The sequence below is a fragment of the Emys orbicularis genome, chromosome 21 (genome assembly GCF_028017835.1).
Source record: "Emys orbicularis isolate rEmyOrb1 chromosome 21, rEmyOrb1.hap1, whole genome shotgun sequence".
Taxonomy (NCBI): Eukaryota; Metazoa; Chordata; order Testudines; family Emydidae; genus Emys; species Emys orbicularis.
In genome coordinates, this window is record NC_088703.1 from 20,438,346 (window position 1) to 20,465,592 (window position 27,247).

Consider the following 27,247-nt stretch of genomic DNA (forward strand, 5'->3'; position numbering starts at 1 on the left):
CACAGGGGAGGGAGGGAGGAGCCATGACCCCAAGCTCGTTTATGCAGCTGCGAGCTTATCTATCCCCAGCATGCTGAAGGGGAGGGCGAGGGATGACACTTATCTATCAAGTGAAGAAATGGTGCCTGCCTGTGACTTTACTCCCTAATACCATACCAGCACACCAGTGGTTTCCCAGGTCTCTACTTAACCCTTACATACTGCAACAGTAGCGGGTGAGGGGCCCAGCTCGGTGTCCAGAGCCCCACGCTCAGCCAGACCCTCGAGGGGACTCTGCGTTGATGGGACACTCAAAGCCAGGCTCTGCCCTGAGCCCAGCGGAGGGGGTGCCCAGCCGGGGCATTGGGTCCCCAGCCAGGGAGGAGCAGCAGCTGCTGGAGGTTCAAGACTGAGGGACCCCAGCCCCAGGGGGAGCTGCAGAGCACGGGGCCTTTATGGGAGATGCTCCCCCAGGCTTTCCCCGTCAGGGGACACACAGAGGAGTCAAGGCCCAGGGGCTGCCCAGCTGGCATCATCCCAGCCACATAAACCCCCCCCCACACACCCGGGAAGGACCCTGAAGATTGATGCTGAGTCACGGGGGGCCTCATCACTGGGACGGGGAGGGGACGCATTGAGGCATCTTTTTTGTTATTTTGCATCCTGTTAACCTCTAGATTTGTAATAAACACAGATCTATAAACCAGCCCCCTCCCCAGGCAGCTACAGACCCCTGTCCTGGTGCCAGGAGTGTGTGTCACACCTGGGGGAGATGGGATCGCTTGAGGAGGGGTGAGGGGGGCCCACCAGCTCTAACCACTAGACCCCAGTCCCCTCCCAGAGCCAAATTATATTACAGGGTCACTGCCGGGAACTCAGGTTTACAGTGAGTTTCCCAGGCAGTAGCAGAAAGACCAAGCGAGCGATGGCTCTGGACAAACTTCCCCTTTTTACGCATTTTTTGGCTGCTGCTTTAGCAACTCAGGATCTAAATTTATCCCTCCCCCGTCTGATCACGGGGGCCAGAAACCACAACCCCCTGCCCCTCTGCCCTTGTTTCCTGTCTGTCTCACACCACTGCGCTAAGAATAGCATCTGTAGTGACACTACCTGGGAAGGAGGTTGGCCAGGTCCCTCCACCCTCATACTCTAGGGTGGGTGCTGGGCCCAGCCGGGTCAGGAAGGAATCTCTGTTCTGCTCCATGGGAGAGGGTCACTCCATGGGGGGCACTGTGTGTGTGGGCTGCCCTCCTCTACTCTGAGCTACTGCTCCAGGGAGCCTAGACGGGCCTTTTGGGAAAGGTCAGGGCAGCCTGGGCACCTCTTGATGCCTCCTGAGAGTCCCACGTTCCCAGCTGGTCCCCAGAATGGGCAGCTCCCATGTGGGGCTGGGAGGTGATTGGGGAGGGGGTGGGACCAGGCAGCTGCAGGAGGGGAAGTGGTTTGCTGGGTGTTGCAGGGAGCTGGCTTTGCTCTGACCGCGGTAGATTTCGGCTGGAGATTGCAGAGAAACCATCTGATGGGAAGAAAGGGGCCGAGCGCATCACGGGCTTCCTGGGGCTGCAGCCCCTGGCGCAGTTCCTCATTCCGCTCGCACTCGGGCCTCAGACTCAGTGGAGCTCAGCACTGGGGTGTTGGTGGCAGTGCTGAGGGGTCCCCCACTGCCACATCATGGTGTCTGCTCTCACCGTCCTCTTCCTCGGTGAGTATCAGGGACAGCCAGGGCATGTGTCCATAAGGGGGGATCTGAGCCCAGGGTGTAGGATCCAGTTGCTCTGGGATTTGGTCCCTAATGACCCGTCTCCTTTCCAGGCTGCTGGCTGGCCAGGCAGAGCGGGGTCTCGGGACGTGAGTATCTGTGGGGAATGGGACAGTTGGGGGAATTTCCACATTAAGGACGAGGATGTGGGTGGGGGGTAGGAGGCGCAGATCGCCCAAAGGGATGATCCTCTCAGACCGCTGATCCCTTACACACCCAGAGCTGGGGACTGAGACCTCGCCCCACTCATTACAGGGATTGGCACCACACAGGGTGAATTCACCTGCTCTCAAAGCTCTGCCCCTAGGAAAAACAGAGTGAAGGCACCAGCCACCCTGCAGCACCCCCGCACTGTGCCCGGGGAGCTGGCAGGAGCCCGGGAAATGGGTCAGGCAGAGCAGGGCTGTAAGACGTGGACACGCAGAGGGACTGGAGCAAGGCACCGTTGTGTCTCACCCTCGGCTTGCTGCACACGCGCGTGTCACTGCTTTGCTCGTGGGTCCGGCTCAGCCCGACCCGGCGTTCGGAATGTCCCCTGAACAGCTTTGGGAATATCCCATCCCCAAAGGGGCCGCCTGCACCGTGCAGAGCGGAGCTAAATCCCCAGCGGCTGGGAGCAGTTCGGGGAAGAGCAGAGCTTTGAACCCCAGGGGTGGGCAGGAAAATGTTAGAACAACTGGGGGATTTTGCAAAGGTGTTTTTTGGTGTCTTTGCTCAAAGGACTCAGATTTGTCCCGCGAACGCCCCCCCCCCCCCCCCCGCACTCCTGTGCATACAGCACATTGCCGGACAATTGGAGTAAATGTGGTTTTTAGAATATTTTAAAGAATAATCCACGTTCAGCCCAACTATAGCAGAGCTGCAGCTCGGCTACAATGTTAGAAAAACAGAAGCGGGTGATTCTGATCTCAGCCCCTGGGGTCAATCCGGAGTCACCCCTCACTGCAGTGGGGGCAGGGCTGGGTTCTGATCTGCAGTCACTCCTGACCCACAGAGGGGGAGAGCTGAATTCACTCTGGATAACTAAAGGAATCAGAGACTGGAAATCTCTTTTCCGCCCTGCTGTGTATCACCCCGGCTGTGAGCCGCGGGGCCGGGCCTGCACCCCAGGGACAGGAGGGGGGTAAAACATTGGAGTGACAGACGGGCGGAGGATTGAATGAGACGGACGCAGTTTGTGTCACCCCCACTTACTGCCTGTTTGCTTGTGAATCCAGAGGGGTCCCTCCCCAAACCCTCCATCTCCGTCAGCCCCGGTGGGGTGATCCCCGTGGGGGGAAATGTCATCATCCGGTGTCACCATCAGCGCCTGGGCATGAGGTTCCTCCTCTACAAGGCTGGAGATGGGAACTATCTGACTTACATGGACCCTGCTGGCTCTGAGGCTGAATTTCCCATCACCAGCGCCAGACGGGAACACGGTGGCAGCTACACCTGTCGTTATAGCAACAGAACAGTACGAGCTGCCTACTCAGAGCCCAGCGACCCTGTGCAGATCATTGTAGCAGGTGAGGGGCCCAGCCCAGCATCTCCTGCCCCACACCCAGCTAGATCCCCGGGGGCTCGCACCGATGGGCCACTCAGAGCCAGGCTCTGCCCTGAGCCCTGGGCCCAGCAGAGGGGACGCCCGGCCGGGGAGTGGGGACGGAGTCACTGGGGGGTTCCCAGCCAGGAGGGAGCAGCCTTCTACCCTGCACATGGTCTGACGCTGCCCTGGTCACAGCGGTGTCGGGGCACCTGCCAGTCGAGCATTAAGCAACGTGGCCCCGTCTGTCACGGGCGGGTCGTTCTCTCTTGTCCTCTACCCGGGGGAGGTCTGTGCCCACCGCGGAGGGTCTGGTCTGGGGCGGTTTGGGGGGTCAATGGCCGCACTGCCCTGGGTCAATAATGGAGCAGGCTGGCCGGGGCAGGGCTCCTGGCCTTGGAGCTGGAGGTGGGGAGGTTTGGGGGTCCCTTGGCTGCTGGGAGAGGTTGTTCTGCAGCCTGAGCCCGGCCCCGGAGGAAGTTCTGTCCCCTGCCCAGATGAGCGTGACCCTGATTGTGGCTAGCCCAGAGGCAGGGAGCCGTCACCCCGGGGTCAACCGAGAGCTGTGGGCTGTTGTCTGGTGATCTGGGAGGGAATCTCTGTCTGGGGGCCTCTGGGTCTGGCTGGGGCTGGGGCCAGCCTAGGAGGCCGGGGCTGGATGGGTGCCTGGGTCTGGCTCTTACAGCCTGTCTCCTGTGTACAGATCCCAGCTTACCCAGACCCTCCATCTCTCTGAGCCTTGTTTGGGTCACGGCCCCAGGGGCAGACGCCACCATCCGGTGTCAGGGGCAGCGCCGGGACGTGAGGTTCTTCCTGCACAAGGCTGGAGACCTGAACCCGCAGCAACACATGGACCCTGCTGGGGACGGGGCCGAGTTCCGCATCCCCACCGTGGGCCGGCAGCATGGAGGGAGCTACAGCTGCAGCTACCGGCCCCAATCAGAGCCCTTCGTCTCCTCGCAGCCCAGCGACCCTGTGCAGCTGGTGGTAGCAGGTGAGGGGCCCGGCTCGGCGTCCCTGTTCCCATCCCCACACACAGCTGAACCCTCAGCGGGTCTTGGCTCCGATGGGATGCTCAGAGCCAGGTTCTGCCCCGAGCCCTGGGCCCTGCAGAGGGGGAACCCGGACGGGGAGCGGGGATGGAGTCACTGGGGCAGGGCTGGCTCCAGGCACCAGCGAAGGAAGCAGGTGCTTGGGGTGGCATGTCCAGGTCTTCGGTGGCAATTCGGTGGCGGACCCCTCAGTCCCTCTCTTCCTCTTTGAGCTGCTGCTGCAGTGCCGCTGGAGCCGGCCCTGACTGGGGGGTTCCCCAGCTGGAGGAGCAGCAGCCATTGGAGGTTCAGGGCGGAGGAAGGAGGGATCCCTGCCCCTAAGTTGCCTCTAAGCTGCCGCGGCCAGGAAGAGGCACCTCTCTCCCTGCCACAGTCCTGGGGCATCCTGCACCCCAAACCCCTCATCTCCAGCCCCACCCCACAGCCCCCACCACCAGCTGGAGCCCTCACCCCCCCTCCGCACCCCAAGCAGCTGCCCCAGCCCTGAACCCCCTCCTGTAACCTGGAGCCCTCACCCCCATGCACCCAAACCCTCTGCCCCAGCCCTGAGCCCCCTCCCCCACATCAACCCCCCTCAGTCCCACCCTCACCACAGATCATCTCTATACGCACATAGCAAAATTCATTCCGCAAATTCATTCAGCAGCTCGTGGAGATTCAGGGTCGAGGGAGGGGGAAGCAATGCACACAGGGGGAACTGCAAAGCAGCGGCTTTTTCCAGGGGGATGCTCCTCCAGCTCCTCCCGCTCTGGGGATGCACAAAGGAGTCAGGCCCAGGGGCTGCCCAGCCAGCCTTGCCCCCAGCCTGTGACTGCATTCCAGGGCTGGCTGTGTGATGCCCACCTGAGCTGGGGGCTGTCCGGTTAAAGAGCAGGGGGAGCCGCACACGTTGGCTGCTCAGAAGCAGCCTGGAAACAGCAGCTGTGGGGAGACCCCCAAGGATTCCCGGGCAGTGGAAGTGGGGGGAGCTCAAGCCTGGGGGGTATATTTTTGTGGTGCGGAGAGAAAGAAAACAGCTGGGGACAGCAGCCAGCAGCTCCTCCCCCCGCCCCAGTGCTCCTGGTGGAAATGGCTGGTAGAGTTTGGAGGGAGGCTGCCGAGCGCTGGGAGAGTGACGCCAGCAGCCAGCGAGGTAGCAACTGGGCCCAGAAATGAAGGGACCCAGCGAGCGGGGAGCCAGTGGAAAAGGACCCAGTGGCCGAGCTGTGTCATCGAAGGGTGCCAGGCAGAGAGCTGGCAGGGAGAAAGTCCCGTTGAGAAGGGACAGAGATGGCAGGAAGAGGAGGAAGTAGACAGAGGAAAGAGAGGAATGAGGGGGAAAGTTAAAGGAAGAACCAGGCAGTGAAACAGGAAGGAAAAAGAGTGGCTAAGTACCTAAGCAGTTGTTAGAAAACCACAAGAGAAGTAAAGCACGAATGAAACGTGACAGAAATCAGCTGTGAGCAAAGTGAAAAGGGCTGAAGAAATGAGGAGGAAGTGAGCTGTAGCGACAGTAAAGCAAATAGTACGGACAAAACGTCCGCCCAGCACCTTCAGGTGCAGCGACAGGAAGAGAGAAATTGTCCGAGAGCAAAGGGACTCTAAAAAAAGCAGCGGAGGGACAGTTGTTCAGTTGAGAAGCCGACCCATCGCCTGGAGAAATAGCTGCAGGTATCTGAGCTGGAACTCAGAGCAGCAAACAGAGACGGTGCAAGGGGATGGCTCAAGATACAACAAACCAGCCTAAGAACAGAGAAGCGGCGAAGGGACCGTAGAGCGGTGGGGTTCTGGCCTAGTGCCTTGGACATTCTAACGCCAGATCCTGGTGCTCCATGAATGTAAATTGTTGCCATGAAGTGGGTTTAATTCAGCCAATGGTAGTTACTGTTCAGGCGAGCTCCAGCAATAGTTCCCGGTGTGACCCTACCCAGCAGTTCCTGCTACACCAGCGAACTCTGATTCACTTGTGATCATTCCCCACTGAACTGGTTTCTCCTTCCCCAGCTGATGGAAATAAAACGCAATTGGCCTCTAGGTCCCCTCGGCCTCTCGTTGCCCTGCTCCAGCCACCCCTCCACGGGCTCCTTGCAGATGGATCCGTGCCATTACCTTGCTGAGGGGTGGGGGACCCCGTGTCTCTTGTGTCGCTAGCCCAGCTCTCTCGGTCTTGGATTTGGGGGAAAAGCATCCAGGAGACTCTCTCTGCAGGCCCCTGTATCGGCCTCGTCACTGGGGCTGGGCTGTGGGGATGGGGCGCAGTGACCGTGCCGGGGTCTGTGTCTCACAGCCTTAGGTGACCAGATGAGAGGAAGAAAATATCGGTACACATGGGGGGGCGGGGGTGTCCGCCCGTGGAGAAAAAAAAACACCATGCTGCCAGCGGAGCGAAAAATTGCATCCCGACCAAACATTGGTCGGGATGCGGGACAAGCACCTAAATATCGGGATGCTCCCGATTTTATCGGGACGTCTGGTCACCCTACACAGCTTGTCTCCTCCTACCTGCAGAGCCCAGCTACCCCAAACCCAACATCTCCCTGCGCCCCAGTGGGCGGGTCGCCTTGGGGGGAGCCGTGACCATCCGGTGTGAGTGTCGGTGTGCTGGAGCGAGGGTCCTTCTGAGCAAAGCTGGAGACCCAGACGCACAGCGCTCAATGGACTCCACGGGGGACATGGTTGAGTTTCCCATCCGCAACGTGAGGCGGGGAGACGTCGGGAGCTACAGCTGCCGATATAGCACAAAGTGGGATCCACCCATCTGGTCAGAGCCCAGCGACCCCGTGGAGCTGATGGTAACAGGTGAGGGGTCCAGATCCTCGTCCCCGTTCCCAGCCCCACACCCAGCCGGACTCTCAGCACATGTTGGCCCAGATGGGACACTCAGAGCCAAGCTCTGCCCTGAGCCCTGGGCCCTGGGCCCAGCAGAGGGGACGTTCAGATGGGGAGCGGGGACAGAGTCACTGGGGGGTTCCCCAGACAGGGGGCAGCAGCAGCCGCTGGACTTTCAGGGACAATGGGTGGTTGCTCGGTGCCCTCCCTCCCACATCCCAGCCAACACTCGTTTTCATCCCACAGAGGAAACCGACCCAGCTGGGACCCAGCAAACGGATCCCCACACGACGGAGCCGGAGGGAGAAGGTGAGCAAGAAAATCGAACAATTCACCTCCCAGGGAACAGGGCTCCCCGCTCAGACGCCCACGGAGCAATTCCAGCCGTTTGGAGGGGGATGGTCCCTGCAAACAGAACTGATGGGTTCAGTTCTTCTATATAGAGGGTGATGGATAGATCCATGGGGACGGACGGCCACGGGTCAGTGGGAATGTGGGTCCTTGGGAACATAGGGCGGTGGACAGATGGCAGCACATCTGGTGACGGATAGAAAGATGGACTAAGACCTTGTCTACATGAAAACTGGACCCAAAATGACGAATCTTGTGTGGTTCCCAACCCCCACTGGTGATCTCAGAGCAAGTCTGGGCTGTCGGTATTAGCCCCCCCTGGTTTGATACAGCGCCGGTTGGCAGACAAGCTCCCCTGTAGCTCTATAGACACAGGGACGTTCCTCCTCCAAAATAAGAACAGCCGCGCCCAGACCTCTGCAGAGACTCCAGGTGTGAATGGCACCTGGCTGGGGCAGGGACCGTCTCTGTGTCATGTGTCTGTACAGCTCCGAGCACACGGGGGAGCTGGCCCATGACAGGGGCTCTTGGTAATTAATATGAGTCAGTAATGATTTTGATTCCAGTTTCCGTGGAGCCAGGCAGGGGCTGTATCTATGCTCAGGGTCTCGCTGGGCTGATCCTCCCATTCTGGGATGCCCGGGGCGCTGAGCCGGCCCGAATCCCTGGGTCCCGTCCTCTCCCCAGGGACACCGGCTCAGCCCGGGAAAGAGCCGCCATTGCCAGTTGCGGAGGCGGGGGGGGGGGGGGAATGTCCCTGTATATATAAATACAGATACCAGAGCACCAGCTTTCTCACGCCGCTGCCCCAGCCCCTGACAGATGCTGTTTCTATTCCCACAGGGGGAACCGACCCAACTCAGCCGGGAACAGCGCTAGCTCCCACCCGCCCAGGCACCGTGGGGCCAGGTACTCCGGCTGGTGGGGGAATCACCATCGAACCACCTCTGGAAACAGGTTTGTGCAGCCCAAAGAGATGCCCCCGGGTGGAGCCACGAAGGGCTGACTGGGTGGGATGGGGGCAGATCCTCGCAGCGAATGCCCCATCTGAACCCCCCTGGACTCATTTCATATGTGGGGGGTGTCACTGGGCAGATGCCAGTTTGGCTTTGTGGGGGCAGGGCCTGGGAGAGCTTCCCCCCAATGCACAGCTCCACCCTGTGGGCCCCACAAACTGGGTTTCTGTGCTACCCACCAGCACTACAAAGCCACTCGTGTGGGGCACAGCTCGGTGCGTATCCCCCTGGGAGAACAGGGCCGGGACGGAGAGCCGGGGATAATGATCCCATGCATCCCGTCTGTCTGCCTGAGTCCGCAGACAGCCCGGGGGAATGGCTCAGAAGCAGGGGTGCTGCCCAGAGTGGTGTCAACTCTGGAACCTACCAACCAAGATAGACACCGTGTTAACTCTGTAACCTACCAATTCCATGTGACACAGTTAACTCTGAATATTAATGATGGCCATTGCTACACCACATGGGGCCTGACAACAGGTCTCTCTATCCCAAGATCTCGCCAAGCCAGGAATTTCTCCCCATTGACCACCATCTTCCGCTCTCACTGGAGGTTTGACAGGCCTGAGCCCAGGAGAGGACAGGCAGACATATATGCTGGGGCCGAGAGTGGGAGCCAATTTGCCACCCCACCCATCTGGCTAAACAGCTCTATGGCTTTGGGACCCAGAAAGGGGGTGAGACGCCAGAGACTTTCTGCAGGGTCAGTCTGGCTCCAATTGCCAGCCTTCCCAAAGGCCGCAAGACAGGCACCTCTATCTCCCCCCTCCTTAACCTGGGGCAGCAATTTAGTGTCGAGGTTCCCTGTGGAATTGGCACCCCAGGGTCCATCCGCACTCACCCCTGGACGGGTCCCTCTGCCTCTCAGCTCTGCCATCGTCAGTTCATCTCCTGCGGTTCTGCCTCCTGCCTTCTCTGTCTCTCACGGTCCTCTGCCTCCTTCAATCTCCGCTCCAATTCCATCCGTCTCAGATCCACCAAGGGGGAGCCCGGTGGAGACCCCCTGCTGGTCAGGGACATGGGTCTCGGGGTCGCCGGCTGCTCCCAGCCTCCCTCATGGCCTCAGCTGGGCCTGGAACCGGTGAGGGCCCTGGGGCTGCCTGGCTGGTCCAAGCCTCTCTCGCAGCCCCAGTGGGTCAGGAACTGGCTCCTTAGAGTGATCATCCTCTTCCAACTGAGCAATCAGCTGTGCCTTGGTGAGCTTTCCAATGTGCGGCCGTCTCTGTGCACAGCTCTACAATGTCCTTCTTAAGGGGATGGTTACAGGCCATCTCCACGCTGTTCCCAAGTGATCACGGACTCACAGGCCTGTGTTCTCTCAGTTCCCCAAGGTCCCTGGGAGAAACCCCTTCTGTGCGACAGCCCTTCTCAGGGGTCACAATCTCTCTCGGGGGTTAAGCCATAGGGTTCTCTTCCTCCAGGAACAGAACATCTCTGAGCCTTCAGCACGCCTGTCTGTGTCGTGGGCCTTCTCAGGGAGTCCACTCGCTCTGGACCCCCGGTGCCTCCACTCCCAGAGGGAATAATGCCCCCTGTTCTCTAGACCTGAGTGACTTTCAGCCAGCATAACACAGGAGGGTTTATTGAATGTCTGAACAAAGCACAGGAAACTCTCAGGGCCTCAGGCCTGGACTCCCTCAGCCCAGCACATCCCAGTCTCTCTGCATCCAGGTGGCCTCTGCTTGCTTTCCCCTGACAGCCCAGAACCCCCTCCTTCGAGCTGGGCATCCTATATCACCTCCCCCAAGCCCCGCCTCTGTCCATTGTCTTCTCTCCAGGTAAACAGGGTCCCCTGGGCTTCCTCTCCTCTAAGACGTCCTTTGCACCTCTCTGGCTGGAACCAGTTGGTCAGGTCACGGGGGTCCTCTCCTCTTATCCATCCTTTGTTCCACACTGGCTAGAACCGGCTGACTGCCAAGCTGGGGTGGGGGGCTTTTTATCTCCAGGTCGCCAGATGATAGGGTTCCCCATCTCCAGGCCGTTGTTTGCGGGTCCCAGCTGCCAGGTGACCATGCCAGGGTCTGTGTCTCAAGGCCTGTGTCCCCCTACCTGCAGAGCCCAGCTACCCCAAACCCTCCATCTCCCTGCACCCCAGTGGGCTGGTCGCCCTAGGGGGAGCCGTGACTGTCCGGTGTGAGTGTCAGTGTGCGGGAGCGAGGGTCCTGCTGAGTAAAACTGGAGACCCAGACATACGGCGCTCAATGGACTCTGCAGGGGATGTGGTTGAGTTTCCCATCCGCAACGTGAGCCGGGGAGACAGCGGGAGCTACAGCTGCCAATACAGCACCAAGTGGGACCCACCCGTCTGGTCAGAGCCCAGCGACCCTGTGGAGCTGGTGGTAACAGGTGAGGGGCCCAGCTCCATGTCCCTGTTCCCAGCCCCACACCCAGCTGGACTCTCAGCAGGTCTTGGCCCCGACGGGACACTCAGAGCCAGGCTCTGACCTGAGCCCTGGGCCCAGCAGAGGGGATGCCCAGATGGGGAGCGGGGACAGAGTCACTGGGGGGTTCCCCAGACAGGGGGCAGCAGCAGCAGCTGGCGTTTCAGGGCCGCTGGCTGGGTGCTCGATTCCTTCCCTCCCCCATCCCAGCAGATGCTCGTTTTCATCCCACAGAGGAAACCAACCCAGCTGGGACCCAGCAAACAGATCCCCCCACGACGGAGTCAGAGGGAGAAGGTGAGCGGGAGAAATGGAACAATTCATCCCCCAGGGAACAGGGCTCCCCGCTCAGACACCTACGGGGCCATTCCGGCCATTTGGAGGGGGATGGTCCCTGCAGACAGAACTGATGGGTTCAGTTCTTCTATATAGAGGGTGATGGATAGATCCATGGGGACGGACGGCCATGGGTCAGTGGGAATGTGGGTCCTTGGGAACGTAGGCGGTGGACAGATGGGAGCACGTTTGGTGACGGATAGAAAGATGGACTAAGACCTTGTCTACATGAAAACTGGACCCGAAATGACGAATCCCGTGTGGTTCCCAACCCCCACTGGTGATCTCAGAGCGACTCTGGGCTGTCGGTATTAGCGCCCCCTGGTTTGATACAGCCCCGTTTGGCAGACAAGCTCCCCTGTTGTAGCTGTATAGACACAGGGACGTTCCTCCTTCGACATAGGGACAGCCGCGCCCAGACCTGCTCTGCAGTGACTCCAGGTGTGAATGGCACCTGGCTGGGGCAGGGACCATCTCTGTGTCGTGTGTCTGTACAGCTCCGAGCACACAGGGGAGCTGGCCCATGACGGGGGCTCCTGGTAATTAATACGAGTCAGTAATGATTTTGGTTCCGGTTTCCGTGGAGCCAGGCAGGGGCTGTATCTGCGCTCAGGGTCTCGCTGGGCCGATCCTCCCCATTCTGGGATGCCGGGGGCGCTGAGCCGGCCCGAATCCCTGAGTCAGCCCGGGGAAGAGCCACCATTGCCGATTGCGGGGAGGAGAGGTTCCCTGTATAACTAACCAGAGACACCAGGGCTCCAGCTTTCTCAGCCCCTGGCCCTGCCCCTGACAGATACTGGTTCTATTCCCACAGGGGGAACCGACCCGACTCATCTGGGAGCGATGCCGACTCCCAGCCACCCAGGCAGCGCAGGGCCAGGTACCGAGTCTGGGGGCAGGAAATCGCCATCAACCCTCACAGAAACAGGTTTGTGCAGCCCAAAGAGCCACCCCCGGGGGAGCCATGAAGGGTTGGGTGGGTGGGACCGGGGCAGATCCCCCAGCAAATGCCCCATCTGAAACTCCCCCAACTCATTTCATATGCGGGGGGAGGGGGTGTCACTCAGCAGATGCCAGATTGGCCTGGGAGAGCTTCCCCCAAACAAACAGCCTCACCCTGGGGGGCCCCACAAACCGGGGAGCTGTGCTCCCCACTGGCACCACAAAGCCAGCCATGTGGGGCACAAGTTCGAGAGAGTAACCCCTGGAAGAATGGGGCTGGGAACAGATAGCCGGGGATAATGGTCCCATGTATCCCTGTGTCTGCAGAGGTCCCGGGGGAATGGCTCAGAAGCAGGGCTCCCTCTTCCCATGGGTGCTGTCCAGCAGGGCCTAACCCTGGAACCTATCAACCCAGATAGACATGGTGTTAACACTTGAACCCACCGATTCAGAGTGACGCCTTGTTGAGCCTGGAACCTAATGATGGCAGTCACAATGGCAGAACCATTACATCTCCCACTGCTGATCACTTCAGCGGGGCCTGGTTCTCCCAACGATCTCAAAGCATCCTCCCCGGCCAGAAGCCCCCTCCACTGCCATCCCCCCACCCACATGATTCCTACTCAGAAATGAGCTGAAGCTGCTTGGAAATTCCCAGGATGGGGGCGGGGGGTGGCGGGGAGCAGGTTGCAGGGTCTAGGCCCAGCTGGCTTCACAGGGTATATGGAGCCTGAGGTACATCTTGCCCCTGCCCCAACCCCAGTATAGTTCTGTGCCATTGTGAGTGAACTCCCTGACCACTATTACCCAGAATCCCATCTCCTCCTGCCCCCCCCAGCCCCATAGAATGTTCTGCTGTGGATCCCTGGGTCCTCGAGGGGGAGGGGCTGGGGCAGCAGGTAAAGAACCAGACACTCATGGCCTGGTGCTGCTTCCCAGGGGGATCAGAACCGCCGGCACCTCTGGTTCTGACCCGCACCATGATCGCCGGGATGAGCATGGCGACCGCCAGCCTCCTCCTCTTCCTCCTCGTGGCCTTCGTCTGCTACAGAAGAACGGGAGGAAGTGAGTGCCCCGCCCAGCGAGGGAAGGGTTAAACCCACTGCTAAGCCGGGCTGGGAAGGGGTCATGGCTTGGATGGTGTACAAGGGTTAGCCGGGGTTCGACCCTCTCTGGGGCGGTGGGGAGCCACACCGGCTCACTACATACCGTTGTCGTTCGGGGGAATTAGTCTGTCCGTGGGGGTCTCCCTCGGCAGCCCTTTTGGTAACTGAAATAAACACCATAAGCCCAGGCCCTGGGTCAGGTCGGGGCAACAATGAGTCATGGGCTCAGGCCCTCAGGCAGGGCTGAGCAATAACAATAGGCTTCCTCAGGCCTGGGAGAGGGGGAGACGGCCACCCAGGGGGGATGCAGGCCCTCCCACTCCACTGCGTCCCAGCCCGGGGCCCGCAGCTGTCAGTGGGGATCCTGGCCGCAACACACTGACATGGGGTCGGCTGCCCCCGGGCTACTTTCACACTCCCCCTTGGGGCCTACCTGGGTCAGGGCGTTGGGTTCTCTGGGGGGGTCCAGGACCATGGGTTCTTTGGGGCAGTGAGCGATCGGCAGGCCCCGCAGCTCCTCCGGGTAACGGGGCGCGGGGCAGGCCCGGCCAGTCCTAGTGGCCGCCTTGGGCCGCGGGGGGTTTCCCAGTCGCAGGCTAGGCTAGAGACGTCTGGCCTCTCCAGCAGCTGGGGCCATAGTGAGAGCTGAGGGCGAGCCTTTATACTTCCGGGTCGCCACGTGACCCTCCGAGGGGCGGGCTCAGAGCACCCTAGCTCCGCCTACTCCGGCCTCTGGATGGGCTCTTTCCTCTCCGGGGCGGTGGGGAGCCACACCACCTCACTACAGATGGGAAATGGGAAAAGAAACCCAGGGGGTGGGGCAGGGGCCCAGGGTGAGAGCTGGCTCCAAATCCCCTTGGCAGCACTAGGGAGCGCTGTGCTGCAGAGGGTGGAGCGGGTGGCTCCATAGGGGGCGCTGTGGTACAGGGAGACGGGCAGGGCTGGTACACGGGATCCGGGTCGACTCATGGATGATTCTGCTTCGTGTCTCTGCAGGGAAAGGACCAGCCCCGAGACAGAGCAGGTGAGACCCCAGCTCCGCTCCCGACCCCTGATCTACCTGCCCCAGGATACAGGACTCCTAGGTTCTCTCCCCAGCTCAGGGAGGGGAATGGGGTCTAACGGGTTGTAGTGAGGGAGTGGGGCTGGGAGCCAGTACTCCTGGGTTCTGTTACTATCTCTCTCTTTCTCCCCGTAGGGAGTCGGCGGCTGTGGAGGCTTTACCGTCCCAGCCCCAGGAGCCCGACCCCGGCGCCGAGGGACTCACCTATACCGAACAGGACGGCCAGGCGCTGCAGGCCAAACAGGGGGGCCCGGCCCCTATCCCCGAGCCTGTCCTGGATGCCACCATCAACGTGAGCTGGGGTGCAGATTGCCTACCACCCACCCCCATAGCGTGAACCCAGGGGGAATCATTGGAGCGACGGGGCAGGGAGCGTGGGCAACCAGAGGGTGACAGAGTGATTCCCCCCCAAGAGAACAGGCTCAGCTTATGGCCACCCCATAACCCCCCTACAGCTGGTGCTGCCCCACCCAGCCCCACGGGTGGGGCATAAGAGGGGCTCAGTTCTGGGAGGGGGAGGGGAAGCACCAAGGCAGCTGTCTGTGTTATTTTGCACCCTGTTAATCTCCAGATTTGTAATGAACACAGAACCACAAACCAGCCCCCCTGGGCATCCTACAGCCCCCCTGTCCCCAGACCTGGAGTGTGTGTAACACCTGGGGGAGATGGGATCGCTCTGGGGTGGGTTGACAGCTTCTGAGACACCAACACAACATCCCCCTACCTCCAAACCCCCTGCCTCAGAGAATCCTCCTCCCAACCGCTCCCAGAACAACAGCCGCACCTCAATATCGAACCCCCCGGCCCCCGAGCACCAGCCCCTGTGGCACCAGCTAGAGGAACTGCCCCTGCGCTGGGCTCATTGGGTTCCCTCGGAGCAGCCCCTGGAGGGCGCCAGGATCCCACGTGCTGGCCCAGCTGGGCTGGTCTCTGCCCAGGGCCCTCAGTGGGGAGCGAGGCCATAACAGGGTCCACCATGTGGAGGGCCCCGCATGCGTCTGTGGTGAGCCGGGGGCACTGGGGGGGCCGGGCACTCGATAACTAACCCATTCCCGGGCAGACTCCCAGCACTGACCGCTCTGCCTCCTCCCTTTCCTTAGGGCCGGGCACCTGGCATTTCACAGCCACGGTCACCCCACCCGCCTGCCACCTGCCCCTTCACAGGCAGCTCCTGCCTGGGGGTCCCCATCGAGTCTAAACCAGCCGCCCCCAGTTACAGCCTCCCCCACAGACACCCGCATCATCCCCCGTCCATCCAGGGCCGCACTGGGCAGGGTGCATTTGGCCCTAGCGCTTTCCCAACAGGCAGCTGGGTAGTTAAATCCCCCAGGACCCAGGGCTCATCGCCCAGCCCAGAGCCGGGCCCCCTCATCTCAGACAATTGCAGCCCCCCCAGCACCCCTAGACAGAGCCCTGGGCCCCTGTGTGTGGGGACGCTGCATCTGGCCCTGGTGCTGGAATAACGGCACTTATTCTGTCTGTCTCCCTCTCTCTGCAGCATGATCTGTCCCCCTCCTCTCTCTGCAGCGGGGTCCCCCAGCCGCTTTTCTCTCCCCCCTTTCTCCCTAAACTTCCCCCACCCTGTATTTCTATTGTATAAACCCCCAGAGCTTCCTTCTCCCCTGCCCCTCAAATCTACCCACCCCGGGGGGGCTGTGATACCGGAGCCTCCAAATGTCCCCTCATGGTGGGTTCAGCCGATGAAGGTGAGTGAGAAGTTCAGACAGCGTCATGAGAACCTGGATGAATGAACGTTGGGGGGAAAGTTGGCGAGTCAGAAAGACGGGATTAGTCCAACCCGACCGGCCGCTGGACAGAACCCACGGGCCGGGCTGGGGCCCGCCTGGGACATGGGAGAATTGGGGGAGCAGAAATCTGTGACTCAAAATTGGGGTGTTAGAAACGAGGCCTCATTGGTGGATAAAATATTGCGGGGACGGGCTGTGCCGCCCACCACCTTTTGGGGCCTTAAAGAAAGAGACTCGCTTCACCGCTGTGGCTGCCATCTCCTGGGCCCCCTGGGCCGTCTGGAACCTGTTCCGCAGAGACGTCCTGAGCAGAGTGGCCGGAGAGAGGGATCCCGACACCATCGCCTCTCCCCCGGCTGAACCCCCGACCCGGGAGGAAAAGGGGTTGGACTTTAACAGGAGCCACAGTGATGTCGGCTCCAGCCCAGCTCCGCTGGCTCCTCTGCCCCCAGGACAGTCGCTAGCATCTCCGGGGCCAGCAGGGAGATGCCCAAATCCGGGAAATTTTCCGGCTAGAGACTCGCTCCAGCTAACGGGGCCGGGGCTGGAACAAACCCCTCGTTTCACATGGCGCCTGCCACGGCTCCCCTGGTTCCTGCTCTGCTGTGTCTGTAACAGCCGGTCCCAGGGGTCACTGGGGGGTTTGCCGTGGGGCTGAGCAGGCTGCGGGCTCTGGACCCTGCCCCCAGCTCGTGTTTCACCCTGTTCAGTGTGGGGCAGGGGCTGGGGCGTGTTCGCACCTTGGGCCCTTTATTGCATCTCCATGAACACAACAGGGCGCAGTGTGATTTAACCGCTTGCGCTTCTGGCCCCTCCCCCATGGGGGTATCTGGGGGGAGCCAGATGTGGGGAGCCGGGAGTTTGAGGGAAGTAGGTTGGGGGTGTCGGGAGCGGGGTTGAGGGCAGAGGGGCCGAGATGGGGGCAGACAGGTTCCCCCCAGTAGGTCAGAGCCAGGGGGCAGGATTGTTTGGGGGTCAGAGGGGGGGATCCAGTGCTCCTGAGTGCCCCCTGGGCTGCCACTTCTACCCCCAGAAGCCTCCCCTCTCACTGCCCCCTCATCCTCCCTCAGCTCCAGCCCCCTCAGCCTCTGTCTCCGAATCCTCAGTCTCCCCCCCACAGCTCCCCTGCCCCACAGGTCCTGCCCCATAATGACTCCCCACCCCACATTCACCCCTCCCCTCTCCTTGCCCATCTAGGCAGTCCAGGGGGCCAGGATTATTCCCCACCCCCAGGCTGAGGCATCGGACATCTTAACCAGGGGGCAGCATGGCCGCCCTGCGAGTGCTGCAGGGGGCAAGGAGGCAGCCATGTTAACTGAGGGTAGGTGGGGGTCCCTTCCCTTGTAGAGCAGTAGGATATGGCAGCCATGGAAAGTAGTGGGGCAGTGAGGGGGGGAATTGCTGGAGGGGCCGGGTGGTGGTGGGATATGGACTCGGGTGCAGAACAGGGGAGGGGCCAGGAGAGTGATGGGACAGAGGCTGAGGGTGGCAGAATGGGGGAGGGGCCGGGGAGGTGAGGTCATGTTGCCAACAGCCCCGTATCACTAGGGACACCCCGTATTTACACAGGAAGTTGCCTGTCCCGTGGCATGTCAGGCCGGGATTCCCGTTCTCCCGGATCTCAGTGCCAGCTGCGACCCGGCCGGTGTCTGCACAGCCTGGCAGGTCGCGCGGGAGAACGGGCCATTTGTTTTGTCACCGGCTCCAGCCGAGGGCACGTTGGTGCCTGTGAAGGAAACACCGGCACGGGAGCTGCGCACGGGCGGTGCCTGCCAGCGGGAGCCCTGCCAACCTGGGCCTGCAAACAGAAGGGGCTCGGTGCTTAGCAGTTACATGAGGAGTCCTGGCTCCCAGCCCCCTCCTCTAACCACTAGACCCCACTCCCCTGCCAGAGCCCGGAACAGAATCAAACCTTCCTGGTCCCCAGCTTCATACTGCCGCTAGCCAATGGCGTATAAACAAAGCCTGTGTCACGTCCCTCTCTAGGGGCCTGGCCACATAACCACGGACAGTGTCTCCTCCAGCCTGGGGGCAGATCTCTGCGGGGGCATTAGAAAGTACCTGCATCTCTCCCAGCTGTCGACCCTGTGACACTACACCCCATAGTCTTCATAGAAATATTGTTATAATATGATTACAGCATAACTAAGATGGTGTCTTATGCAACATGGGTCTAGTGAAGTATCATTGGAAAGATGATGATTTACTGACTACGATTATCCTATTTGTATTCATGGATCATTTTGAATCTAAAGTTAGGAATATTAACTATACATCTGTACTGAAAAAGTGTTTGCCCCTGGGGAACGCCCACCAGACAGAATGCAACCAGTCTGGCTGGCTCACTGGGAACCAGTCAATGGACCATTAGGGAGAACAATAGGTCTTTGAAGATGCTAATCTCCCGCCTTCCTGAGAAGTTTCCTGGGATGGTCCAAACAACCTCTGACTCAAGGCTGCTTTGACCCTGAAGGGCCGTGTGATTAATTCACCTGGTACAGGACTCCATGATGCAATACCAGTATTTTTCCACTGGGGTGGGGAGGAACCACATGGGAAAACAAAGGGTTCCCACCATATGTTAAACCTATTGAAGGCTGGGAAGTGAGATAATCAGGGTTCATTCTTCACTGATCCCCCCCCCAGGAGGACTGCTGAGAACATCTAAGAAACAAAGACAAATGGGGGGTGGGGCAGAGAAGGACTGAGCCAGGCTGGGAAAGGTGTCTGGCCTGTGACAGGAATACCTGGAGTTTTAAGCTGCAAGCAAGAGCAGTTTGCCTTCAAGAAACTCTGCAATCTGCTTAAAACAACATTTAGGGTGAGAAATTCCTGCTTGTAACCAGTTTCTTTAGTAGCTAAGCTCATATTGCATTTTGGTTTTATTTGCTGGGTGATCTGCTTTGGTCTGTTGGCGATCCCTTATCATCACTTAAAATCTGTCTTTTGTAGCTAATAAATTTGTTTTTGTTTTCTTTAAAACTAATTTGTGGAATTTATAACTGGGGGGGGGGGGGGAAGCGGTGCAGATCTTCCTCCCATTGCGGGAGGGAGCGAATTTCATGCGCTTACACTGTACAATTCCCTGTGCAGCACGAGACAGTATAACGTCCAGAGGAGGTGTGTACTTGAGTCCTGGGCAACTCCTGAGCTGAAGGCTTCCCACGCCGAGCTGGTTTCAGTGTCTGTGTCTTTCTGCAGCTGGGGGTGTCCCTACCTGTGTGTGTGCTGGGGAAGGCTTGAGGGCCTGGCTCAGCAGGACAGTGTAAGGGAGCCCAGGCTGGTGGAACAGGCGGGCTCAATGGTACCCCAATACATCACGTGGCACCCCAGAGGGGGGGGAGCAACCTGCCACAGACCCACTGGGGGCACAAGATGGAATTTCTCTTTCTCAGATTTTCTTTTGAACCTTCCCCATCCCCAGACTCAACGCTGTCACCCCACTAGCTCCTGAGCCCCAGTCTGTGATCCCCCCAGCAGCCTGGGTGCCCCACTCTGCCCTAACCTGGCTCTGCGGGCAGGTGCTGTGATGAACTTCTGCTCCTGGGGGAATTCTGCAGCACGGGGCAGGCAGAGAATTGTTTTGCCCACAGAAAATACATTCTGCCCAAAGTGCAGCAGTTCTGCCTTTTGGCCACCAGCGGCCGCTGTGGCGCCATAACAGCTGGCTCCGTTCATGCTGCTGGCTGCTCTAGCGCCACACCGTCTTTTGGTGGTCAAAATGTGGAACTGCAGAACTTCTTGGGCAAAATGTATTTTCTGCGGGGAAAAAACAAAATTACGCAGGACAGCTGAATTCTGCGACTGACCTGGACTTTCCAGGAATTATAGACTAATCTTTAATTAAAGATGATGTCATCTGATGAAATCTCCAGGAATACAGGGAGCTACAGCTGCCAATATAGCATCAAATCAGACCCACCCATCTGGTTGCATTCCAGCGACCCTGTGGAGCTAGTGGTAGCAGGTGAGGGGCCCGGCTCAGCATGCCCGTTCCCAGCCCCACCCCCAGCCAGACCCACAGGGAGGCTCTGTGTTGATGGGATGCTCAGAGCCAGGCTCTGCCCTTAGCCCTGGGGCCCACTGGGGCTGGGGGGTTCCCCAGACAGGGGAGAGCAGCAGGCACTGGAGTTTCAGGGCTGAGGGAGGTGGGATCCCTGCCCCCAGTAGGAGCTGCAGAGCAGGGGCCTTTCCCAGGAGGAAGCTCCCCCGACTGCCCCCGCTCTGGGGACACAAAGGTTGAGGGGATCCTGAGTTGGCATTGTCCCCAGCTCTGGGTCGGGTACATCAGCTGATTGGTACTTATGGGTCACGTAGATCTCTGCTTTGGGTCATGGTTCTGATTGGACCAGCTGTGGTGAGATCTCACCCCTAGGACATTCAGTGGGGAGAGATCCAAGCTCCCTGGGGCAGGGGACAGGTAGCTGGGGGGCAGTCCCAGGCTGGGGCATTCAGGGGAGCAGGGCGCACCCCTCCTGGCTGGTGGGGGTGGGTTGCTCTGGGTAGCCCAGTTCTGGGGGGCCAGGATACAGGAACTCGGTGCAAACTGTGGGATCCCAGTGTGGGAAGCTGTGAGACCTCAGGGATTGGGCCAGGGTCGATGTTTCAAATTTGTTTCCTTCTAAGTGCAGAGATGTACCCCAAACCCGCCATCTCCCTGAGCCCTATCAGGGTGACCACCCTGGGGCAGGATGTCACCTTTTGGTGTCGGGCTGATCACCGGGATGCCAGGTTCTCTCTGTTTAGGTCGGGGATCGGACCCCACTGGGATGCGTGGAGCCTGCTGAGGCTGGGGGGGAATTTCTCATCCGCAGCGTGAGACGGGGAGACGGAGAGAGCTACACCTGCTATTATCACTACACAACAGATCCTTTGCCTGGTCAGAGCCCAGCGAACCCGAGGAGCTGGTGGTAGCAGGTGAGGGCCCCGGCTCGGTGTCTAGAGCCCCACTCTTAGTGGACCCTCGGGGGGACTCAGCGCTCATGGGACTCCCAGAGCCAGGCTCTGCCCTGAGCCCTGGGATCGGTAGAGGGGGCGCCTGCCTGGGGAGTTGGGACACAGTCAGCAGGGGGACCCCAGCCAGGGAGGAGCCACAGCTGCTGGAGGTTTGGGGCTGAGGGAGGGGGGAACCCTCCCCACAGGGGGAGCTGTAGACAAGGGGGCCTTCCAGGGGGCTGCTTCCCGAGGCTACCCCCATTCAGGGGAAGCACAGAGGAGTCGAGGCCCAGGGGCTGCCCAGCCAGCACCGTCCCAGCTACATACATCCCCCCCCTCCATACACACACACACCTGGGAAAGACCCTGACGATTGATGCTGAGTCACAATGGGGGGAGGGGAAACCCTGAGTCGCTGTTTCTGCCCCTCCCCCCACCACTGACAGAGGCTGGATCTATTCCCGCAGGGGGAACTGACCTGACCCAGCCTGGACCAGCAACGGCTCCCACGCACCCGGGCAGCCCGGGGATAGGTACTGGGGCTGGGGGGGAATCTATTGAGTCAGAGACTATGGGGTAGCTTCCCCCAGTGGTTGTCCTGGGGCAGGGACTGAGACTGAGACTGTTCTCGGGGGCAGTGACTCCCCCCATTGATGGATTTGGGAGGGGAGCGAAGCCTCCTGCTCAGACATGAACCTGCTACTAACGGGGCAGATGGAGGCTTCCTCTGGGGGCAGCTGGGCCCATCAGTGGCCACGGGGGATCTGGGGGACTGGGCCTGGGACTCCCTGCAAAGCACCCAAGGGCAGCCAGCATGGGAGGCGGGATACCGGGCCAGATGAGCCCATTGGCTGGAGATGGTGTGGCCAGGCCTGACTGGCACTGTAGGGGGGGATGGAAATGATGGCCAGGCTGGATCAGACAGCGCCCCCTAGCGCTGCGCTGGGGTAGTGGGGCCAGGCCCGACTACCAGGGGAGAGCGCCCCCTACCGAGCTCCCTGCCCGGCAGCCCAGCACCCCCTGGTGCTATGTATCCCCCAAATCTTGCTTGCTCTGACTCCACTTGGAGCTGGCTGTGGGGTTCTGCTCTGGGCTGGCTGGGGGTGCAGCTCAGCGGGTGTCTCTGTTCTGCAGACACCTCCATGGATGAAGGGAAAGAGCCACAGACCCTGGTAATTGTCTCCTCTTCCCCCATGGGGCCTGACCCAAACCTTGATCTGCATGGTCCCCAGCAGCCCCATCACAGCCCCCCCCCTGCCCAGCCTTTCCTGGCACACTCAGTGGTTTGGGGTGGGGCTCGGGCTATTGGGAGTGGAGTGGGCTTATGGGATTGCCAGGTGGGATTGCAGGGTGTGTGTGTGTCCTCACGCCCTCTACTGGAGGGGATGGGCCCTGCTCTGTGTGTCGGGTGGGTGACGGTGTTTGGTGTATGTGCGCACACACACACACATAAGCACACCCAGTGACTCTCTCCCCTCCCAGCCCCAGGAGCCCGACCCCGGTGCAGACAGACTCACCTACGCCGAGCTGAACGGCCAGGCACTGCAGGTCAAGTGGGGGGGCCCGGCCCCTGCCCCTGAACCCACCCAGCCCCAGCATGTACGTCACGATCAACGTGAGCCGGGGGGCCATGCAGTGAGAGCCCCCCGCAGCCATGGGGCACCAGCCCCCAAGGGGCAACAGACTCACCCCCCTGCAGCACCAGCCCAGAGAACTCTGCTTCTAAGGAAGATTTAGGGCAACACTGCCTTTCCCCCACTGCAGCCCCATCCCATCGAGCTGCTGTCCCCCTGCCCCGCTCAGACCCACATGTGAGGGGCAGGGGGGTTCAACATCAGGAGGGGGAGGGGATGCATCGAGGCAGCTTTTATGTTATTTTGCATCCTGTTAATCTCCAGATTTGTCATAAACACAGAACCACAAACTAGCTCCCCAGGCACCTCACAGCCCCTCTGTCCCTGCACCAGAAGTGTGTGTCACACCTGGGGGAGATGGGATCACTCAGGGGAGAGGCGGGAGGCCCTCCTGCTCTAGCCACTAGACCCCACTCCTGTCCCAGAACCGGATCATATTATCAGTTATTCACACACACACACACACACACACACACACACCCAGTGACTCTCTCCACTCCCACCCCCAGGAGCCCGACCCCGGCGCCGACGGACTCACCTACGCCGAGCTGGACGACCAGGCGCTGCAGGCCAAGTGGGCGGGGGGGGCAGTCCCTGCCCCCGAGCCTGCCCAGCCCAGCGTGTACGCTGCCATCAGCGTGAGCTGGGGGGCCCTGCAGTGAGAGCCCCCCGCAGCCATGGAGCCCAAGTTCCCAGGGGGCGACAGACTCACCCCCCTGCAGCGCCAGCCCCAGAGAACTCTGCTTCTAGGGAAGATTTAGGTGGGACACTGCCCTCCGCCCACTGCAGCCCCGTCCCATCGAGCTGCTGTCCCCCTTCCCCGTGAAGACCAACATTTTGGGGGTTGGGGGGGGCTCAGCACTGGGAAGGGGAGGGGACACATTGAGGCAGCTTTTATGTGATTTTGCATCCTATTAATCTCCAGATTTGTAATAAACACTGAACCACAAACCAGCCCCCCCGGATAGCCCCCAGCCCCCCTCTCCCTACGTCAGGAGTGTGTGTCGCACTTAGGGGAGATGGGATTGCTCTCGTGAGAGTGGTAGGGCCTTCCTGCTCTAACCACTACACCCCAGTCCCCTCCCAGAGCCAGGTTATATTATAGGGTTGCTGCCGGGGAATCAGGTTTACGCTGAGTTTCTCTGGCAGTAGTAGAATGAGCAAGCGAGCGTCGGCTCTGGACACATTTCCCCTTTTCTCGCATTTTTCGGCTGCTGCTTTAGCAACTTAGAACATAAATTTATCCCTTCCCCGTCTGATTACGGGGGCCGGAAACCACAACCCCCCCGTCCCGTCCCTGTCTCACACCACTGCGCTAAGAATAGCATCTGCAGCGACGCTACCTGCGAAGGAGTTTGGGCAGCTCCCTCCATCTTCATGCTCCAGGGCGGGCGCTGGGCCCAGCCGGGTCAGGAAGGAATCTCTGCCCCGCTCCATGGAAGAGGATCGCTCTATGGGTGATAACATGTGTGTGGGGGGGCAGTGCTCTCCTCTGCGCTGAGTTGCTGCTCCAGGGAGGCTAAATGGGCCTGTTGGAAAAAGTCAGGGGAGCCTGGACACCTCTTGATGGCTCCTGAGATTCCCTCTTTCCCAGCTGGTCCCTGGACTGGTCAGCTCACATGTGGGGCTGGGAGGTGATGGGGGGGGGAACAGGCAGCTGCAGGAGGGGATGTGGTTTGCTGGGTGTCACAGGGAGCTGGCTTTGCTCTGACCGCGGTAGATTTGGGCTGGAGATTGCAGAGAAACCATTTGATGAGAAGAAAGGGGCCGAGCGCATCACGGGCTTCCTGGGGCTGCAGCCCCTGGCGCAGTTCCGCATTCAGCTCGCATTTGGGCCTCAGGCTTGGTGGAGCTCAGCACCGGGGTGTTGGTGGCAGCACTGAGGGGTCCCCACTGGCCCGTCATGGCGTCTGCTCTCACTGCCCTCCTCCTCGGTGAGTATCAGAGACAGCCAGAGCGTGTGTCCATAAGAGGGAATCTGAGACCAGGGCGTGTGCCCATGGGGCGGGGGGTGGAGTGAGACCAGGGTTTGTGCCCATGGGGGGGGGTCTGAGACCAGGGTATAGGATCCAGTTGCTCTGGGATCTGGTCCCTAATGACCCAACTCCTTTCCAGGTTTCTGGCTGGCTGGGCGGAGAGGGGTGTTGGGACGTGAGTATCTGTGGTGAATGGGGCAGCTGGGGGAATTTCTGCATTAAGGACGAGGGACGTGGGTCGGAGGTAGGGTGACCAGATGTCCCGATTTTATAGGGACAGTCCTGATTTTGGGGTCTTTTTCTTATATAGGCTCCTATTACCCCCCACCCCCTGTCCCGATTTTTCACACTTGCTGTCTGGTTACTCTAGTCGGAAGTGAGGGGCGAAGAGCCCCCAAGGTATGATCCTGTCAGACCCCTGCTCCCTCCCACACCCAGAAATGGGGACTGAGACCTCATCCCACTCATTACAGGGATGGGCAAGACACAGGGTGAATTCGCCTGCACTCAAAGATCTGTCCCCCTGGGAAATACAGAGTGAAGGTACCAGCCACCCCACAGCATCCCTGAAGTGTGCCCGGGCAGTAGCCTGGGGAACGGGTCAGTCAGAGCAGGGCTGTAAGAAGTGGACACGCAGAGAGTGGTTTGGGGCACTAGAGCAGAGCCAGAATTTGAGCCCCAGGTGTGGGCAGGAAAATATTAGAACAACCAGGGGATTTTGCAAATGTGTTTTTCGGAGGCCTTGCTCAAAAGACTCAGATTTGTCCCACGAACCCCACCCCGCACTCCGGTGCATACAGCACATTGCCAGACAATTGGAGAAAATGTGGATTTTGGAACATTTTAAAGCATAATCCATGTTTTGCCCAAATACAGAAGAGCTGCTGCTCGGCTACAATGTTAGAAAAACAGAAGAGGGTGATCCTGGTCTCAGCCCTCCGGGGTCAATCCGGAGTCACTCCTGACTGCAATGGGGGCAGGGACAGGTTCTGACCTCAGCTCCTTGAGGTCAATCCGAGTCACTCCTGACTGCAGTCGGGACTGAGCTGAATTGACCATGGATAACTAAAGGCATAGGTGCCGACTCTGTGGGTGCTGTGGGGCTGGAGCACCCACAGAGAAAAATTAGGTGCTCCACGGCCACCATCAGCCAAGCTCCCCCTGCGCCCACCCCCTTCCCACACTCCTCCTCCCCTGAGTGTGGCGTCTCCGCTCCTCCACGACCCAGCGCTTCCCTCCTGCCGCCTAACAGCTGTTTGGCAGCACTTAGGACTTTCCATGAGGGAGGAGGAGGCGGGTCAGGGGCGGGGCCTTGGGGGAAGGGGGTGGAATTGGGAGAGCAAGGGTGGTGCAGGGTGGTGCAGGGGCGGGGCCAGAGGTGGTAGAGGGGGAGTTGAGCACTACGGGGTAGAGGAGAGGTCAGCATCTACGACTAAAGGAATCAGAGATTGGAAATCTCCATCCCCCCTGCTGTGTCTCTCCCCGGGGCGGGGGAAACACTGGAGCGACAGATGGGCTGAGGATTGAATCAGATGGAAGCAGTATGTGTCACCCCCACTTACTGCCTGTTTGTTTGTGAATCCAGAGGGGTCCTACCCCAAACCCTCCATCGCTGTCAGTCCTGGTGGGGTGATCCCTGTGGGGGGAAATGTCACCATCCAGTGTCGGCATCAGCGCCTGGGCCTGAGGTTCCTCCTCTACAAGGCTGGAGATGGGAACTATCTGAATTACACAGACCCTGCTGGCTCTGAGGCTGAATTTCCCATCACCAGCACCAGACGGGAACATGGTGGCAGCTACACCTGTCGTTATAGCAACAGAACAGTACGAGCTCCCTACTCGGAGCCCAGCGACCCTGTGCAGATCATTGTAGCAGGTGAGCAGCCCAGCCCAGCACCTCGGCTCCCAGCACTACACCCAGCTAGATCCCCGGGGGCTCTCACCGACGGGCCACTCAGAGCCCTGAGCCCAGCAGAGGGGACGCCCGGCCGGGAAGCAGGGACAGTAACTGAGGGGGTCCCAGCCAGTGGGAAGCAGCCTCCTACCCTGCACATGGTCTGACGCTGCCCTGGTCACCGTGGTGTCGGGCGCCTGCCAGTCGAGCATTAAGCAACGTGACCCCATCTGTCATGGGTGGGTTCTCTCTCGTCCGCTCCCCAGGGGAGGTCTGTGCCCACCGCGGAGGGTCTGGTCTGGGGCAGTTTGGGGGGTCAATGGCCGCGCTGCCCCGGATCGATAATGGAGCAGGCCGGCCGGGGGAGGGCGCCTGGCCTTGGAGCCGGAGGTGGGGAGGTTTGGGGGGCCCTTGGCTGCTGGGGGAGGTCGTTCTGCAGCCTGGGCCCAGCCCCGGAGGAAGTTCTGTCCCCTGCCCAGACGAACGTGACCCTGATTGTGGCTGGGCCAGAGGCAGGGAGCCGACACCCCGGGGTCACCCCAGAGCTGCGGGCTGTTGTTGGGTGTCTGCCCTGGAGCTGGGGGCTGGCGTGCGGCACCCGGGCTAGTTCTGATGGAGCTGAAAATAGCAATGGAGCCGTGGCCGGGCAGGACTAGCCGCTCGTGTGTGCACCAGGCGCCCTGGGCGGCTTGTCCTCAAGCGGCCAGCCCGGGCCCACGCACCCGGCACTCGCAGCACCCTGCAG

The 27,247-nt window shown here is 60.3% G+C and overlaps 2 protein-coding genes across 2 annotated transcripts in view; both read left to right on the top strand.

Moving 5' to 3' along the window:
• The first annotated feature begins 1,650 nt into the window (after window positions 1-1,650).
• On the top strand, window positions 1,651-10,013 carry LOC135893080 (immunoglobulin superfamily member 1-like). Its single transcript, XM_065420866.1, has 7 exons — window positions 1,651-1,681; window positions 1,792-1,827; window positions 2,956-3,246; window positions 3,967-4,257; window positions 6,803-7,086; window positions 9,356-9,568; window positions 9,909-10,013. The coding sequence occupies exons 1-7, from the start codon at window positions 1,651-1,653 to the stop codon at window positions 10,011-10,013; spliced, it is 1,251 nt and encodes a 416-aa protein (XP_065276938.1).
• Window positions 10,014-10,688: 675 nt separating this feature from the next.
• The window catches only part of LOC135893081 (immunoglobulin superfamily member 1-like), a 27,628-nt gene continuing 11,069 nt past the window's right edge, over window positions 10,689-27,247 (top strand). Inside the window, exons 1-2 of the mRNA XM_065420867.1 lie at window positions 10,689-10,833; window positions 26,194-26,634. Of these exons, the coding sequence (XP_065276939.1) occupies window positions 10,689-10,833; window positions 26,194-26,634 (586 nt within the window). The remainder of the gene's footprint in view (window positions 10,834-26,193; window positions 26,635-27,247) is intronic.

Bases quoted from the DNA above. Each gene is read 5' to 3' on its own strand.
- LOC135893080 (XM_065420866.1), top strand. From the start codon at position 1,651: ATGGTGTCTGCTCTCACCGTCCTCTTCCTCG. The intron at 1,682-1,791 runs GTGAGTATCAGG...TCTCCTTTCCAG, and splicing joins TCTCACCGTCCTCTTCCTCG to GCTGCTGGCTGGCCAGGCAG. The intron at 3,247-3,966 runs GTGAGGGGCCCA...TCCTGTGTACAG, and splicing joins TGTGCAGATCATTGTAGCAG to ATCCCAGCTTACCCAGACCC.